We start from the raw sequence: 17666 nt of genomic DNA, 5'->3' as shown, positions 1-17666 counted from the left end.
AGACGAAAGTGATCTGTGATGTGTTACCATTATGATGCAGACGAAGGTGATCTGTGATATGTTACCATTATGATGCAGACGAAAGTGATCTGTGATGTGTTACCATTATGATGCAGACGAAAGTGATGTATTACCATTATGATGCAGATGAAAGTGATCTGTTACCATTATGATGCAGATGAAAGTGATCTGTGATGTGTTACCATTATGATGCAGATGAAAGTGATCTGTGATGTGTTACCATTATGATGCAGACGGAAATGGTCTGTGATGTGTTACCATTATGATGCAGACGAAAGTGATCTGTGATGTATTACCATTATGATGCAGATGAAAGTGATCTGTTACCCCTATGATGCAAGTGAAAGTGATCTGTGATGTGTTACCATTATGATGCAGATGAAAGTGATCTGTGATATGTTACCATTATGATGCAGATGAAAGTGATTTGTGATGTGTTACCATTATGCAGACGAAAGTGATCTGTGATGTGTTACCATTGTGATGCAGACGAAAGTGATCTGTGATGTGTTACCATTGTGATGCAGACGAACGTGATCTGTGATATGTTAGCATTGTGATGCAGACGAAAGCGATCTGTGATGTGTTACCATTATGATGCAGACGAAAGTGGTCTGTGATCTGTTAGCATTATGATGCAGACGGAAGTGATCTGTGATGTGTTACCATTATGATGCAGACGAAAGTGATCTGTGATGTGTTAGCATTATGATGCAGACGAAAGTGATCTCTTACCATTATGATGCAAATGAAAGTGATCTGTGATCTGTTACCATTGTGATGCAGACGAAAGTGATCTGTGATCTGTTAGCATTGTGATGCAGACGAAAGTGATCTATGATGTGTTACCATTATGATGCAGACAAAAGTGATTTGTGATATGTTACCATTATGATGCAGACGAAAGTGATCTGTGATGTGTTACCATTATGATGCAGACGAAAGTGGTCTATGATCTGTTAGCATTATGATGCAGATGAAAGTGATCTGTGATGTGTTAGCATTATGATGCAGATGCAAGTGATCTGTGATCTGTTAGCAATATGATGCAGACGAAAATGATCTCTGATGTGTTACCATTGTGATGCAGACGAAAGTGATCTGTGATGTGTTACCACTGTGATGCAGACGAAAGTGATCTGTGATATGTTACCATCGTGATGCAGACGAAAGCGATCTGTGATGTATTACCATTATGATGCAGACGAAAGTGATCTGTGATCTGTTAGCATTATGATGCAGACGAAAGTGATCTGTGATGTGTTACCAGTATGATGCAGACGAAAGTGATCTGTGATGTGTTACCATTATGATGCAGACGAAAGTGATCTGTTACCATTATGATGCAAATGGAAGTGATCTGTGATCTGTTACCATTATGATGCAGACGATAGTGATCTGTGATCTGTTACCATTATGATGCAGACGAAAGTGATCTGTGATGTGTTACCATTATGATGCAGACGAAAGTGATCTATGATCTGTTAGCATTATGATGCATATGAAAGTGATCTGTGATGTGTTAGCATTATGATGCAGATGCAAGTGATCTGTGATCTGTTAGCATTATGATGCAGAAGAAAGTGATCTGTGATGTATTACCATTATGATGCAGATGAAAGTGATCTGTGATCTGTTAGCATTACGATGCAGACGAAAGTGATCTGTGATCTGTTACCATTATGATGCAGATGAAAGTGATCTGTGATTTGCTTGGGTTCTCAGAAGCAGCATTGTTGTTGCATTTAATCAAGTCATCATTTCTGTGAGGGGTGTATGTATGTTTTAAGTAGTGTATCCTCTGCATTTCTTCTCTGTTGAGGAAACTCTGATCTTAATGATCCAATGTTTTATGACCCTAAAGGCCCTTTCTTAACAGGATCCCAGTTTGCAATCTGTAATACAACAGGCATTGTATCATAAAGCATTAATATAGATGAGTAGTGACCTGGCTTTCAGGCTGTTTTCTGGTAACAGGCTTCTTTTTAATGTAGTATCAGCAGATACATTTTAAAAGTAGGATAGATCGTTCATTTAAGAGGGCTTTATCATCAGTATTCACTTGAATACCAGAGATACCGGTGAGTACCATTTGGTGTAGCATAACAGCGATCAAACTTTTTGGTCTCAGGACCCCTTTACATTCTTAAAAATGAAGACGCAGCTGGACACAATGGCAGGCACCTATAGTCCTAGCTACCCAGGAGGCTAAGGCGGGAGGATCATTTGAGGCCAGGAGTTGGAGGCCAGTCTGGACAACATAGCAAGACCCCATCTCTTTTAAAAAAAAAAAGTGAAAGTGAAATAAATTTAAGTTAATGGGAAACTCTTTTATAGCCTGCCATGGTAAAAAATCATAATTTCTGTCACAATTTGCACATATGGAGCTGAAAGAACTAATGATTAGCAACATTCTATCATGTTTTTATAAAGTTCCCACTAACAGGATAGAGCAAATTGAATTTGACATGAGATGATAATAGCTGAGAAATACAGACTCTATGATGTGAGTCAGGGGCCATGTTACGCAGGATGTGGATACCGAGATACTCCGGAAGTTTATGAAGTTTCACAGAATCTGGGTGTCCCAAATCCTCACTGTGGCTCACTGATGTAGGAGCCCATAAGCCAAGGAGAACTGGTGATGAAAAACACCCCCATTTGCTGTTCCAGGCTGGTAGAAATCTAGAAGTGAGTCTTTGGGGCCTGAGCTGAGATTGTAGGTGTGTAAAATGCGAAGAGATTTCAAAGATGAGATTCTGAGATTTAAAAAATGAAGCATATGCCATGGTGCTTGTTAGATTTTTTTTTTTTTTTTCAAAGCAGAAACCTTTTATCAGATCAAAAACCTCCCATAACTACCCACCTTATACCCAGAACTTCCTGAAAGTTGACATGCCGGTAGGGCACAGTTTTTATTCCCAATTGAAAAGTTTCCATTCACCAGTGCATGTAGGCATCTGTGTATATATCTCCTCAGTCCTCCGCCTTTGCAGAAGGGCTGTTGGACCTGCTACCTCAGGCTGTCGCCGGTGCTCCGTTAAAGTGATTGCTTACACCCACTGCCTTGTGTGCTTGTATGCCTGTTTATGTCTTCTCCTCTGCCCATGAAATGGTCCTTCCATGTCTACACTGTGGTGACTTGGTAGGTAGGATGTTCTAGGCCGGGAGCTGTGCTGGTGACGTCTGTAAGGTCTGCAGTAAGGGGGCATTATATCTCAGACAGTGCCCTTCTGTGGAGGTAGAGCAAGCCGTTGCAAAGGCGTTTGATTAGAGCAGCATAGGGAACGCCCATTCCTTCCGTAAGGGATGTGTGTGCATGCATACGTGCCTCTATTTTCACCTGAGGGCCAGGTACGTCCCGAAAACTCAAGACCTGGTTTGTGTAAATCTCCTTTCTCTTTTTAAACTGCAGATTCTCCCAAGAGGGGTACTACACAGAGCCACCAGTGTGTTATTACTTGACCGCATTGACTTATTTAACCACATTTTTACCTCCTGGAGGGCCTGTGAGACCATTTGGTGTAGCATAACAGTGCTCAAACTTTTTGGTCTCAGGACCCCTTTACATTCTTAAAAATGAAGACACGGCTGGGCACAGTGGCAGGCACCTATAGTCCTAGCTACTCAGGAGGCTAAGGCGGGAGGACCACTTGAGCCCAGGAGTTGGAGGCCAGCCTGGACAACATAGCAAGACCTCATCTCTTTAAAAAAAAAAAAAAAGTAAGACCCAAAAAGCTTTTGGTTTGTGGGGTGTATCAGTATTTATTATATTAAAAATTAAACTGAAAATTCTTATAATTATTTAAGAATAACATAATTACATGTTAACAGAGTAACGTTTTTAATGAAAAATAACTTTTCAAAAAAATAAAGACTGATACTTGACATTTTTTCATTTTTTGCCAATTTTTCTTTTTTTTTTTTGAGTTGGAGTCTCTGTCACTCAGGCTGTAATGCAGTGGCACGATCTTGCCACTGCACTCCAGCATGAGGGACAGAGTGAGACTCCATCCTCCCAGGTTCAGGTGATTCTCATGCCTCAGCCTCCCGAATAGCTGGGATTACAGGTGCCCGCCACCGTGCCCGGCTAATTTTTGTATTCTCAGTAGAGACAGGTTTTGCCTCTTGGCCAGGCTGGTCTCAAACTCCTGGCCTCAGGTGATCCACCTGCCTTGGCCTCCCAAAGTGCTGGGATTACAGCCGTGAGCCACTGTGCCTGGCCTGCAAATTTCATTTTTCTTTTTTTTTTTTTTTTTGTTTTGAGACAGAGTCTCACTCTTGTCGCCCAGGCTGGAGTGCAGTGGTGCAGTCTTGGCTCACTGAAATCTCCACTTCCCAGGTTTAAGCGATTCTCCTGCCTCAGCCTCCCTGAGTAGCTGGGATTATAGGCATGCACCACCACACCCAGATAATTTTTGTATTTTTAGTAAAGAAAGGGTTTCACCATGTTGGCGAGGCTGGTCTGGAACTCTTGACCTCAGGTGATCCACTGGCCTCGGCCTCCCAAAGTGCTGGGATTACAGGCGTGAGCCACTACGCCCTGCCGCACATTTCTTTAGTGTCTGTTTCAATAGAAGACAGGCTGGATGCTCGTATCTGCTTCTGCATTTAGTCTGTTAGGATGTGTTCTTTTGGTGAATGCATATGAAGAAAAACTGCTGTCACCACAGATATGTAGTTGGAAAAGGGAAGACTATGTTTAATTGCTTTTTCAGATAAGTCTGAACATTTTTTGATACTACATCAAAACTTGACAAGTGTTACTTTCTTCAAGGTTATTAGTATGATGTGGAATCTGAAGCCATGTCTGTGACTTTTTGAACATTGTTTCACTAAAACACATCAGTCTCTGTTGTACTTTGAATGGATTTTGTGATATCATGCATGGATTGTTTGGAAACCATTTGCTGAGTGTTGCAGAGCTTCCAAATGTTGGCATATTGCATCGCACACTCGCAAAGAAAATCACATTCATTTCTTTCCTGATGATCTCATTGGAAAAGTCTGTAAGTATTTGTAAAACCATGAAGCCCTGGTTGGCAGATAAAAGTATTCCACAATTATAATTTTTACCTAAAAGCATGTATTTTATCATTGGCAATAACTACTGTAAACTGTTTTTCTCTAGAGTCAAAGCCAGGTTTGAGCCCTGGCACTCTTGTTTAATATGCTGGCCATGGGACCCAGGTGAGCCCACTTAGCGCCTTTCTGAGCCTTTATCTTGTTTGTGTTTTTGTTTGTTTGTTTGTTTTTGTTTTTGTTTTTTCTTTTTTTTTTTTTTAAGAGACTAGGTCTTGCTCTGTCACCCAGGCTGGAGTTCAGTGGTGCTATCATAGCTGTCTGCAGCCTCCATCTCCCAGGCCCAAGCAGTCCTTCTACCTCAATCTCAGCCTCTCAAGTAGCTGGGACTATAGGCTACCATGCCCAGCTAATTTTTTTGTGGTAGAGATGGGGTCTTGCTTTGTCGCCCGGGTTGGTCTTGAACTCAAGTGATCCTCCCGCCTTGGCCTCCCAAAGTGCTGGTGTTACAGTTGTAAGCCACCATGCCTGGCAGCCCTTATTTTTTTATCTTGAAAAAGGAGACATGTGCTGCTTTAATGGGATTGTTGTGAGTAGTAAATGGGAGCACTAAGGCGAATTTGCCTTCTATGGTACCTATTACACAGGAGGCATGAGTAAAGGTTCTTTTCCTTTCTTTCCTTCTTGGGCCATCATGGAAGTATTGGGGATGAAGAAGCTGAGGGATGGTGGAGAAATGGAAAGGAAGGACCTGTTTTCCCTTGGGGCATTCTTAGAACCCAGGCAGAGCTCTGGACACAGTGCTGTTGGCTGTACTTTTTTACTGCCACTGCCTGTAGGAAGGTGATGAATGGGAAGGGGCAGGCAGCGCTTCCTGGGGCTGTTTTTGGGGGTGTGTTCTGTTCTCTGGACCCATTGGTTTTTGTATTTCATCTAAATAGCTTCTCTAAAAATTAGCATTTTCCTTGGATTGCTGTCATGTGAGCATCAGGGCTCTTTACAAATAAACCTTGTTCCTCCTCAGAGCTCTCCAGAGTGGTAGACTTGAGTGGTGCAATAGCTGTTCACAGCTGGGAGAACAGAGGCTCAAGGATGAGACAGTGTTTACTACTACATCTGTGCCCTGCCAAAAATCTAAGAGTAGTTCAGGTCAAAGTTCTCTTCTTTCCTAAACTGAAAAATACCAGAGCATGATCTTGTCACAGCCAAGCAAGACCTGAAATTCTTAAAACTGAATTCACTTTAATTTTAGAAAGGGAACATTAATCTAACAGTGAGTCCCAGCTCCAAAGAAGGTTGACAGTCCCTGTCCAGGAAGGTTCACAGAGCATGTGAAGACATTGGCTCTTTATAATGTGTGTTTTCCTTATTGCAATCTTGGGGGCAGAAAAAAAACACATTGGGAATTTGGCTGTCAGAAAAAGCATTGACCTGCCAGTCTGGTCATTTGTCCCTGAGGTTAAGTGTCAAGCCTAGGTACGTAAATGTTCCAGGTCTGTCTGTCGGAAAGTTCAGCTCTTGCCAGCTCAGTGATGCCAGAGAAAGAGTTATGTTGATAAAAGGTTTACTCTCTGACAGTTATTTAATTTTGTCCTGAAGAAGTCTCCCAGCAAGGCTTCCTGTAGCTCAGGGCACTCAGGTGGGTCTTGTGGGCAGTGAAGCTGTCTGGGTGACTAGGGACACCAGCGCATTTAAGTCCAATGCATGGTTAGGTCTCAGTGGACTTTCTCTGTTCCCATGATGAAAAGTGCTACTGCATCCCTAAGATGGATGGGGGAGGTTGGTATTTCTATCCTGTTTTGTCAATGGTTCATTAGCTTTGTCATGGGGCCTGGGTGCCAGATATAAATGTAGCTTGTGTTGGAGCGACTAGTGTGGTGAAAGGGGTGCTAGACTGCACTTGGAGTCAAGTCTTGGCTCTTTGTCCCAGTGTTGCCACTTCTTAACATTGTGACTTTGAGGGAGCCACTTCACTTTGTGGAATCCCAGATTCTTCATTTGTAGACCAGGGCTATCCTGCTTTGTATCTGCTGCTGGCTGTGGTTGATTGTGTGGCTCTAGAGGAAGCACCTGGGAAGTCCTAAGTTGGGGTTTCAAGGCAAGAGAATGCTGATGAGGGCCCAGCAGAAAGGTGGTAGAAGCCCTGCTGGTGAGAAGCATAAGACTTGTACTGTCAGAGGACAAGGCACCAGTCCTTTGTGGTGGCTGTGAGCTTAGGTCCCCACACCAACTGCCTGGGTTTGAGTCTGCACTCTACCAAGGTGTAACCTTGGGCAAATTCACCTCTCTGTGTTCATTCTTTTCATCTGAAGAGTAGACACCAGAATAGCCCCTCTCCCTCCACAATAGTACCTACTTTTTAAGGTTTAAATGAGATAGTGGTAGACCTAAGGGACAGAGCCTAGTTTCTGTCACATGGAGACACTCAGTCCATGCCCACTGTTGTGGTCAAGGCCACAGTAGGTTTTCCCTGCGTGTGAAGTTGTTTCAGGGATCTTAACTAGATGCGTGGGTTAGCCAAAGCCTTGTAGCAAAGTAACTTATTTTAAAGCAGCCATCATTTGATAGGAGTAGGCCCAGCTGTACTCTAGGAAGTAGGCTGAAGGGAGCCACTTGGGGTAAGAAGGCACCTCCCTCCATGCAGTGAGTGTGACTCATCCACAGGATCCTCTGTGTGAGATTTCTCTAGGTTCTTAGGGAAAAAAAGGGGGAGTGTAAGCTGATACCGTTTTCCTTGCTGTGTGAGTGTCCTGATTGTAAAAATTTTGTAGCATTCTATTGGCAAAATTGTATTTCAAGGATTACCTTGATTAGCTATATTAGAAATGGGTTGGAGAGAAGCTAAAATAGTTCCTTAAATGTTCTTAAACATCTTAGAGTATTCTATTTAATTCCTGAAAAGATCATTTGGATATGTTTTCTTGAGCAAAACAGGCAGATGGTGTTGCTACCCAGTTTCCCAATTCTGTAAGGCCTATAGCAGAGATTTATGGTAGGCTTGCAGTAGTGAAAGATCCATGGACTAGGAATCAGAAGACTGGGTCCTCGGCCTTATTCCCAGCTCTGTCATGCCTGATTTTGTGGCTCTTAGGTTGGTGACCTGCAAAATGGAGATGTTGGTCATCCTTGCTTACTTCACCAGGGGCGTCCATCCTAAGACATAAGAGAATGCTGGTAAATTGCTTTACAACCAAAGTACAAGTATTAGCATAATAAATGGCACTGACAACCACGCTCTGACCCTCCTAATGAAATATTTTCTTTCTCAGTGATGTTACAGCCTTTCGATTATGATCCCAATGAGAAAAGTAAACACAAGTTTATGGTTCAGTCTATGTTTGCTCCAACTGACACTTCAGATATGGAAGCAGTAGTAAGTACTGAATGCCTCTTATTTTTTTCAGTAATAATAATTTAAAAAACCAATTAGATACGGAATTGTGGGTGCATGCATTTCAAAATATGTCAGAATTGTTTAAAAGAGAATAGTTTTTTTTCAAGGAGGTTTGTACTTTAACTACCTTTATGGTTTTTCTAAAACTTTGAGGAATAATTTTAACATTTTTTGTGACTTTCTAGAAGGCTGTTCTTTTCTGACTTTCCTGAGCTCAGTGTGCTTCAGCAGCTCCTTGCACTGGTGGATGGTGTCTTGCCTGGTTAGGGATTGCCTTCTTTCGCCTCTCCTTTCTGCCCTGACAGAAAAGGATACTTTTCCTTGTCCCGCCTGTTTCTTACCTTGTCTTCTCATCCCCTACAAACTCAAGAGCCATGTGGGAGTGTCAGTACTGAATGTCCTCACCCATTTAGACATACACGTGTGTGGCTTTGTTCTAGTAAATATGCTTATTTATTTTCCCCCCTGCTTAAATATATGTTTAACTTTTCTCTAATTTTGATAAAATTAAGATGACTTCATTTTTATAAAAGAAATAAGTGATATTAGTGATGGTTTTGGAAAAAAAAATAGTATAATGGACATTCCCTCCAAAACGAGCTTTTTATACATTTGAATAAGTCCATAGGCATTCTGGGGCTGGGAGTTGAATTGAAATCTACGGTACAACCCACAGCCCCAGCAGGGACAGATGCGCTTGTCCTTACAGTTCAGGAAAGCAGGATAGGGTTGCCTCATACAACTTGCATTGCTCTCCAGTTTTGGCCAGCCCAAAGGGGAGCCCCGAGTCATCCACAGCAGGTCTGCCCACCTGAGTCCGCTGTTCCTCACACCATACTGCAGTTCTCCTCTGTCTGAGTTTCATACCAAGGGCAACTCAGGCCAAGCCCACCCCATGCCCTATGTCACCACATAGTCTTTTGTTTTAGTTCTGGAAAAGCATCTCCACTGATGTTTCACTTGTAGGCAGAAAATGAAGGAGGAGGCCAGATATTTTTGAGTTTTAGAGAGATCAGTGATAATAGGCTGTCTTCTTTTCATAAGAACAATTCTTATGAAAACTTTCTCTGATTTTCTGCAACATGATGTGTTACTTCATGTTAATTTGTGTGATCAAAGAAACAAGGCAGATAGAAAATAATGGAAGATCCAAGGGTGTGTTCTGTTTGGCTTTTGCTGCATGGCATAGTGAAAAGAGCATGGGCTTGGGTGTTTTCGAGCTGAGTTCTTCCTTTGACTAACGTTGTGGCTGGGAGCAGGTTTTATTAACTCCGTTGAGGTTTTCATCATTTGTAAAATAGGGATAAAAATGCAGCTCACATGGTGGTGAGTATGAAGTGTGCCTGTGTAAGTGCCTGGTCGGTCCAGTGTCTGACACTTGCTTATCAGAGTGTGTAATAGGCCAGTCACTGCATATCCAGTAAAGGGTCATTTTAGTTCCTTGTATGATAATATAACAGTTTAAATTTTTTTAAATAAAATGTACATTGTGGGAAATTTTGGAAATACACAAATGAAAAAAATTTAAAGTGACCCATAGTTCTTTTCTACTAGGCCTAACCATCATTAATCAGAAATGAGAGCTTTGTGTTTTTCTTCCTTTTTTTTTCTGGAGACATGATTTTACTGTGTCACCCAGGCTGGAATGCAGTGGAGTGATCTCAACTCACTGCAGCCTCCACCTCGTGGGCTCAAGTGATCCTCCCACCTCAGCCTCCCAAGTAGCTGGGACCGCAGGAGTGCACCACCATTCCTGGCTAATTTTTTGTAGAGACAGGTTTTCTCCATGTTGCCCAAGCTGGTCTCAAACTCCTGGACTCAAGTGATCTGCCCACCTCAGCCTCCCAAAGTGGTAGGATTACAGGCATGAGCCACTGCCCCAGCCTGCTTTTTCTTTATTTTCAAATGTTTTTCTTTTTATTGTGATACACAGACAGTTGAAAAAATAGCATGGTGACCACTCATGTAACTTTTACCTAGATTTACATTTGTTAACATGTTGTCACATTCGCTTCCTTTCTGTCACAAACTTTCTTATTTAAGATGCAGATTTTATGACACTTCACCCCTAAATGCTTCAGAGCAAGGACAGTCTCTTATATAGCCATGATACTATTAATCATAGCTGAAAAAATTAACTTCAATTCAGTATTATTATGTGATAAATTCATATTCATTATTTCCTAGTTGTTCCAAAAGTGGCCTTTAGTAGAGGACACCCAAACCTTTTTGTTTTTCAAACTTTGAACTTTTTTTTTTTTTTTTTTTGAGACAAAGTCTTGCTTTGTCACCAAGGCTGAAGTGCAGTGGTGCAGTCATGGCTTGACCTCCACCTCAGCTGTTCGAGTAACTAAAACTACAGGCATGCCACCATGCTGGCTAATTTTTTATTTTTTTATAGAGTCGGAGTCTCACTATGTTGCCCAGGCTGGTCTTGAACTTCTGGGCTCAAGTGATCCTCCTGCCTCTGCCTCCCGAAGTGCTGGGATTACAGGTGTGAGCCACTGCACCCTGCCCAAACTTTGAACTTTTTTTTTTTAGAGTCCAGGCCAGTTGACTCACAGAATGTCCTGTATTCTGGATTTATTTGATTATTTCCTCATGATTAAATTCAAGTTAAATGTGTTTTGGCAAGAATATTCCATAGTTGGTATTTCATACCAGGTTGTCCCGCTGTTGGTGATGCTGTTTGATCACTTGGTTAAGATGGTGACTGCCAGCTGTCTCCACTGTCATAGCACAAAGCACATTTGCCCCTGTGGTTAATAGGTAATCTGTGATACTCTGAGTCATCTGATACTTTGAGACCATGTGAATATCCTGCTCGCCAGCAGTCTTTCACCTGGTGCTTTTAGCATTCAGTGATGATCCTTGCCTGATATTTTTTTGACTCATGTGGTAGGTACACGTGTACAGATGTGTGTGTGCAGAGGAGCAGACTTCAGTATTCTTTGCGGTTTCTTCACTTAATGTTCTGGACATTTTCTCCATCTAACTGAATGCTCTTCAGCATCATTTGAGTGGCAGCATGCTATTCCGTTTAGTGGATCTGCCATAATTTTTGTGGCAGTTCCCTAGGATCAGATATATAGATTGCTTCCCACTTTTGGTTCTTGGTACCTGTGTTACACTAGCTGCCTCTTGCATGGTTTTGGGAAGGGTTGGAGGCACGGAGGGTGGGGGTGCCTTCTTTTTCTATATCATAACCTTGCTGCTATCCTGGTCTGTAATCCTAGAATACCCTGGAATTCCCGTCTTCTGCTGCCAAAAGGAGAAGTAATCAGGAGCATATCCTCTTAGGACATGGGATTTAGCTAGGAAGGTGCTCTCACTACAGCCTGGAGGGATGGAGATGGGTTTTGGGGTAGGCACAGCCCACACACTGCCACAGTGACAGAGGAGGGATTTGGTAATGAATGTGTTCCGCTGGTAGTTGGCAGAGTGGTTCTGAAACTAGTCCCAGATAGCATGCACTTACACTTTCTAGATATGCCTTTAAAATAAGTTTCATTTTCTCATTTTAATTTAATTTATTATTTTTGAGACAGAGTCTCTCATGTCCCCCAGGCTGGAGTACAGTGGTGCGATCATGGCTCTCTGCAGCCTCCACCTCCTGGGCCCAGGTGGTCCTCCCTCCTCAGCCTCCTGAGTAGCTGGGACCACAGGCATGTGTCTCCATGCTCAGCTAATTTTTTAATTTTTTTGTAGAGATGACGTCTCCGTACGTTGTCCAGACTGGTTTCAAACTGCTGGGCTCAACCAGTCCTTCCACCTCAGCCTCCCAAAGTGCTGGGATTACAGGCATAAGCCATCATGCCCAGCCTAAAACAAGTTTTATTTTTATAAGGAGAGCCAAGGTTACCTGGTCATCCAGACATTATTTAGAGGATTCCTTTTTGTTCAGTGGTGGGCCTCTCCCACAGAGTAGCAACATGGGGAGCATTGGTTGACTTTGAGGAGTCAGGCAGCAAGACTTCAGGGTTTGTGAAGTGTAATAAATATTTTGAGAAAGTGAATGTATTTAATCTTGTCATGTTACAAATACTGAAATCTCAGCAGACTTCAGTTCTTTATTTGATATACATCAGGGCTTTCTATTAAGAGTATTTTTCTGGAATTGTCAGTTATAGGAAGAAAGTTATTCTTCCAGCAGGTTTATAATATCTTGATTATTAAATTTAAATTGTTTTAGTGGAAGGAGGCAAAACCGGAAGACCTTATGGATTCAAAACTTAGATGTGTGTTTGAATTGCCAGCAGAGAATGATAAACCAGTAAGTATGTTTATAGTTAACAATAATTGAATGTTGTAAGCTGATACTTATTTGCATACCATTTCCTGCAAAACCAAGATTTAAGTTGGCAAGTTATTTTCCTTTATCTGATGTCTGAAGAAAAAAATAAGCTGAAGTCAACAAATAAGTGGGCCTTTATGAAATCAGCCTTTGAAAAACTCACGGAAAGACAATTGATTGAAATAGTGTTTCCCCTTGAAAAGTGCAGCCCGATGGCTGTTGAGATATCATAAATCCTGAAGAGCTTCTATGGCCTGGCGAAGGTATAGGTTGCAGTTAAACAGTGGGTGAGAGTGAAAGAGGGAATAATTTGCCCTTTATCATGGTGCTTGATGGACGGGTGGGAAGCTTTCAGGTTCTCTTGTTTTACAAAGTGCCCTGTTAGCCTCCCTACCCCTTTTACCCTATCTACCTCTTCAATCAAAGGCTGCTTTTAGATGATTTCTCAACCTCAGCACTGTTGATATTTGGGGCAGATAATTAATTCTTGGTGGTGGAGGTTGCCCTGTGTACTGTAGGGTCTTTTATTGATAGCAGCATCCCTGGCTTCTGCCCTCTTGATACTGGTAGTACTTCCCAGTTGTGACAACTAAAAATGTCTCCAGATATTGCCACGTATGTCCTGGAGGGCAATATCAACCCCCATTGAGAGTGATCCCATTCCAGTGTTGCCTGCGGGGAGAAGGAAGGAGCCCCATCCTCTAGCCTTGTCCGCTTGCGAGCGCTTTCACCCTTCATGGTCCTCACTTGTGACCAGTTGAAGAAAGGAGACTGTATCTGAAATGCTAATTTGGACTTCCCTTCAACCTAGTCGAAAACATTTTAATTTTTATAAAAACACCAGAACTGTGAAAACATGCAGCATGTGAAACTACCCTAGCCGTTAATAGCTGGAGTTGGGAAACAGAAGTGCCCTGAAATGTTGTGTTAACAGTATCTATGTTGGTCTGCGGGAATGTTGTTGATTTGTGTCAAAACTACCTGATATTTTATTTCTGCTGAATCATTTACCACTATCATTACCCTGTTTCTTTAAGTGGATAGTGGTCATTTTTTCTTTCTTCCCAGTGTACATCCTGTCACAGGAAGGTCAGTTTGGAAGCTGTGAAAGCAGTATTCTGGCCTCAGCTCTGTGATAGGTTGACTTGGTAGCCTGGGGCCTTGCTTCACAGGGCCTACTCTTCTCATCTGGAAAATGATGGGTGGAGCTAGATTCCAGGTCAATGATCGTCAGTTACTCTTTCCCTGACAAGCTGCGTGCTTCCATGCCCTCCCTCCACTGACTGGCTCTCATCCCCAGTAAATCTCAAGAGGGGATCATAGCTCAATCTTGGCAGGGGAAATAAGGGGAGTATGTAACTTCCCAAGATTGAAACACTGCAGAGACTGAGCTTGTTTCACCTTCATCCCAGCTTCCAAATGCTAAGTTGGTAAAGTAATTTGCCCTCTGTCTAATGCTCTCCCAAGCCTCCTACCCCCACCAAGGCAATCCTAGGGATGTTCACATCTTTGTGGTGACAGTAATTTGTGGCTAATAATTCCTGAGCTTGCACAATTACAGTATGCTAATTTTTGCATGGCAGGAATTTGATAGTGCAATATACACAGCCCTTTTTCTCTTTCTTTGAAGTATTAGTCTCAGCCGAACTTCATTATTTGCCCTTATCCATAATTTCTAGGGCCCAGTTGCTTTAGATTATTAAGATACCAGATAAAGTAATCCATTTAAAAAATAAATGTGACATTTTACAGTGTGGATGAAATGCTACCACGTTTGGTGTTTGCTGAGAACTACTTTACTTTGCATAAAAAAGTCCTTTATTACATGGTCGGTGACACTTAGGCTTTCATTTGTTTTTGAACAGCATGATGTAGAAATAAATAAAATTGTATCCACAACTGCATCAAAGACAGAAACACCAATAGTGTCTAAGTCTCTGAGTTCTTCTTTGGATGACACCGAAGTTAAGAAGGTTATGGAAGAATGTAAGAGGCTGCAAGGTGAAGTTCAGAGGCTACGGGAGGAGAACAAGCAGTTCAAGGTAATAGTTTATTTTCTGGTAATCTACAGAGAACAAGGGCATTTTCACTAGCTTCTTGGGTGGGGAAGTTGATGAGCCAGTGAATATATAGATTTCTTTTTGCTTTTGGTATTTGGCTATTTTTTTCTCCCCAGGGAGAAATTTCCATGGCTTTCATCAGAGTCTCAAAAGGGTCTTGGATCTGCCTAAATTAAGAACCACTGTCCCTTGATCAGAAATTTCTCAACTGTTTAAGCTCTTGTTCCCTTAAAAAAAACAGCAACAAAAAAAAAACTTGGCTGGGTGCGGTGGCTCACACCTGTAATCCCAGCACTTTGGGAGGCCAAGGCGGGCCGATCACAAGGTCAAGTGTTCAAGACCAGCCTGGCCAACACAGTGAAACCCCGTCTCTAATAAAAAATACAAAAAATTAGTTGGGTGTGGTGGCAGGCGCCTGTAATCCCAGCCACTTGGGAGTCTGAGGCAGGAGAATCGCTTGAACCCAGGAGGCGGAGGTTGCAGTGAGCTGAGATCGTGCCACTGCCCTCCAGCCTGGGTGACAAAGCTAGACTTTGTCTCAAAAACAAAATAAAACCCCAAACAACTCAAGGTCTCCATTATTGTAAATTGAAAATAAATGTTGAGACCAAAATAGCAGTTTTTATTTTGAATATGCATTTTTAAACCACTTGAGTGAGAATCTTTTTTTCAGAGAGTGAATACTGACCTATACTCTGTTTTAATGCAGGTATAGTTCTGATTTTAGAAGACTCTAAATAGGTCTGGGCAGTTGTGGCTCATCAAACTATTGATGTGGTGATGAGCTTGGAGGTGGGGTGCCTCGCAGTGGATAGGAGGTGGAGATTATGGAAGGAAAACCTAAGCCTCTAGCTCGTGGACGAGGCAGTTGGCATTGGCAATGGAAGGCTGTACTGAGTGATGAAGTGGGGGGGCAGGGGGTGCTTCTTTTGGCTTGTGGTGGTGTGGAAGTTGCTCCCATCCAATATGAAACAGCTCTGAATCTGTGCTGGTCACAGCATCTCTTAGGCCTCTGTTTGCTAAACACCTCTAAGGCCCCTTCCAGCTTTAAAAGTATGAGTTTTCTTCTCTTTTACTCTGACAGTGAGGTAGATGTAGGAGAACTGACAGCATTTGGGAAATGGCATCATCTTCTTCCTTTGCAGTGATCTTGATTTGCCTCAGTCAGTAACTTCTTTAGTGTGTAGTAAATTGTGAAGCTGACACTACTTTTTGGCTAAAAATTTAAGCTATGCCTGAAGCTTCTCCTCGAGTGTATTTCTCTTCTGAAACAGAGTTCTGTGCTGTTCAAAGTGGTAAATAGGTAGAAATAGCTTCTATATAACCCAATAAAATAAATGGTGTAGTTTGCTGTTCTTTTTTTTAAGCCAGTCGGACACCACCAGTTGTTTATCACTGTGCAGTGATACTGGCCATGCCCCATGAGCAGAATATCCTTAAAATATGATCAGACCAATCTCAACATTAGAAGATTCTTTATCCTGCCAAACGCTGCCTTCTTGTTTTGTGTTGGTTTATTCTGTCATCTGGCCAACAAATTTACTGAGGGTCTAATACGTGCCTGGCACTGTGGATTCAAACACGAACAGTCCCTGCCCTTGAGGAGTTCTCTGTTGATGAGATAGCAGGGAGAGACATAGACAGAAATGATTACAAGCCAATGTGATAAATGTCCCACAGAGATAGCAACAAATTGCAGGGAGAGTCAGCTCCATGGGACTCATCTGCCTGTGGTCCCCAGGACCTACTAGGTACTCGGGTGGATGGGAGTGGATGTAAAGAAACGAAGAAAAGAAAGTACAGCTGGTGTGTGGGGTTTAAGGATGAGGAGATGAGGTAATTAGCAAGAGATCTATCAGCAAAGATGAGTCTGGGCCAGAATAGAATGGCTTGATGTATGTCCCTCTTCAGGGATGTGGGCTTGGCTTTGAGAGCATGGAAATAGCATCCTAGATCTACATAGTAACTTGCAGATTCTTAGGAAAGTGCAAGGCAGTTGTGGCAGTGGAGGTGAAGGAAGAAAAAATTTTTCATTTCTTACATATCCATGTAGTTTGGGGACAAGGGGAGGGTGGGGGAATATGGTCAAGTATCTTTATATGTATGAAAAAGAATGTTGCTTCTTCAGTGAGAAATCTGTGTATTAAGTAGAAAATATTTGAGATGAGTGTACGAAGGCCAGTCACATTTTAATATTCCAAATATCATTTGATCCAGCGGTCTGGATGTAACTCATCAAGTACCAGCTATGTACAGAGCTCTGCATTTGAAAGCTTCCAGATAACCCACTTTTAGATTTTTTTTTTTTATGGAGTCTCACTCTGTCACCCCAGGCTAATTTTTGTAATTTTAGTAGAGACGAGGTTTTACCATGTTGACCAAGGTGGTCTTGAACTCCTGAGCTCAGGTGATCCACCCGCCTCAGCCTCCCAAAGTACAGGGATTACAGGCATGAGTCACCGTGCCCAGTTGACTTTGCAGATTCTTATTATTTATATATTCATGTTTTGGGAAATGCCTGTGATTTTAAAAATCGATGATTTGATCAAGGAAGGCTATTCATTAGAGGCAGGAAGGACAGAGAGGTTGGGGTTGAAGAGAAGCATCTGGAAGACATGGCTATAAAGGTGGGTGGGGCCGAGGGTGCAAAGGGCCCAGTTGACCCTTTTAAGAGCTTTTTTCTGTAAATCATGGGAAACCAAGGAGCACCCTGTTTAGATTTCTGTTATAACTAGCAGCATCAAGTGGAATGTAGGAAAGAAAAGAGGGGACTGTTTTCTCAGTGGCTTCAGGCTAGCCCTTTCCCCTCTGTAGCCTGCAGTTTCTCCATTTGCAAAATGAGGTTGGACCATATCATGTCATCCAACACTGGGCA

General features: G+C 42.3%; 1 protein-coding gene across 5 annotated transcripts in view; it reads left to right on the top strand.

The window, feature by feature from the left end:
- Positions 1 to 17666, top strand: part of VAPB (VAMP associated protein B and C) — a 69752-nt gene that overhangs the window by 44696 nt on the left and 7390 nt on the right. For 4 of the 5 annotated variants that reach the window (XR_010119350.1, XR_010119349.1, XM_063633442.1 and 1 more), the window contains 3 exons: positions 8313 to 8416; positions 12630 to 12710; positions 14597 to 14773. The exons of the other annotated variant lie outside the window; for it this stretch is intronic. Coding sequence is in view for 2 of the 4 variants with exons in the window: in XM_063633442.1 (XP_063489512.1) it covers positions 8313 to 8416; positions 12630 to 12710; positions 14597 to 14773 (362 nt within the window). In the remaining 2 variants the exon portion in view is untranslated. The remainder of the gene's footprint in view (positions 1 to 8312; positions 8417 to 12629; positions 12711 to 14596; positions 14774 to 17666) is intronic. 5 annotated transcript variants of the gene reach the window in all.

The sequence above is a fragment of the Symphalangus syndactylus genome, chromosome 24 (assembly GCF_028878055.3).
Source record: "Symphalangus syndactylus isolate Jambi chromosome 24, NHGRI_mSymSyn1-v2.1_pri, whole genome shotgun sequence".
NCBI lineage: Eukaryota > Metazoa > Chordata > Mammalia > Primates > Hylobatidae > Symphalangus > Symphalangus syndactylus.
Note: the sequence above shows the minus strand (reverse complement) of the source record. Positions and strands in the feature narration are given on the sequence as shown.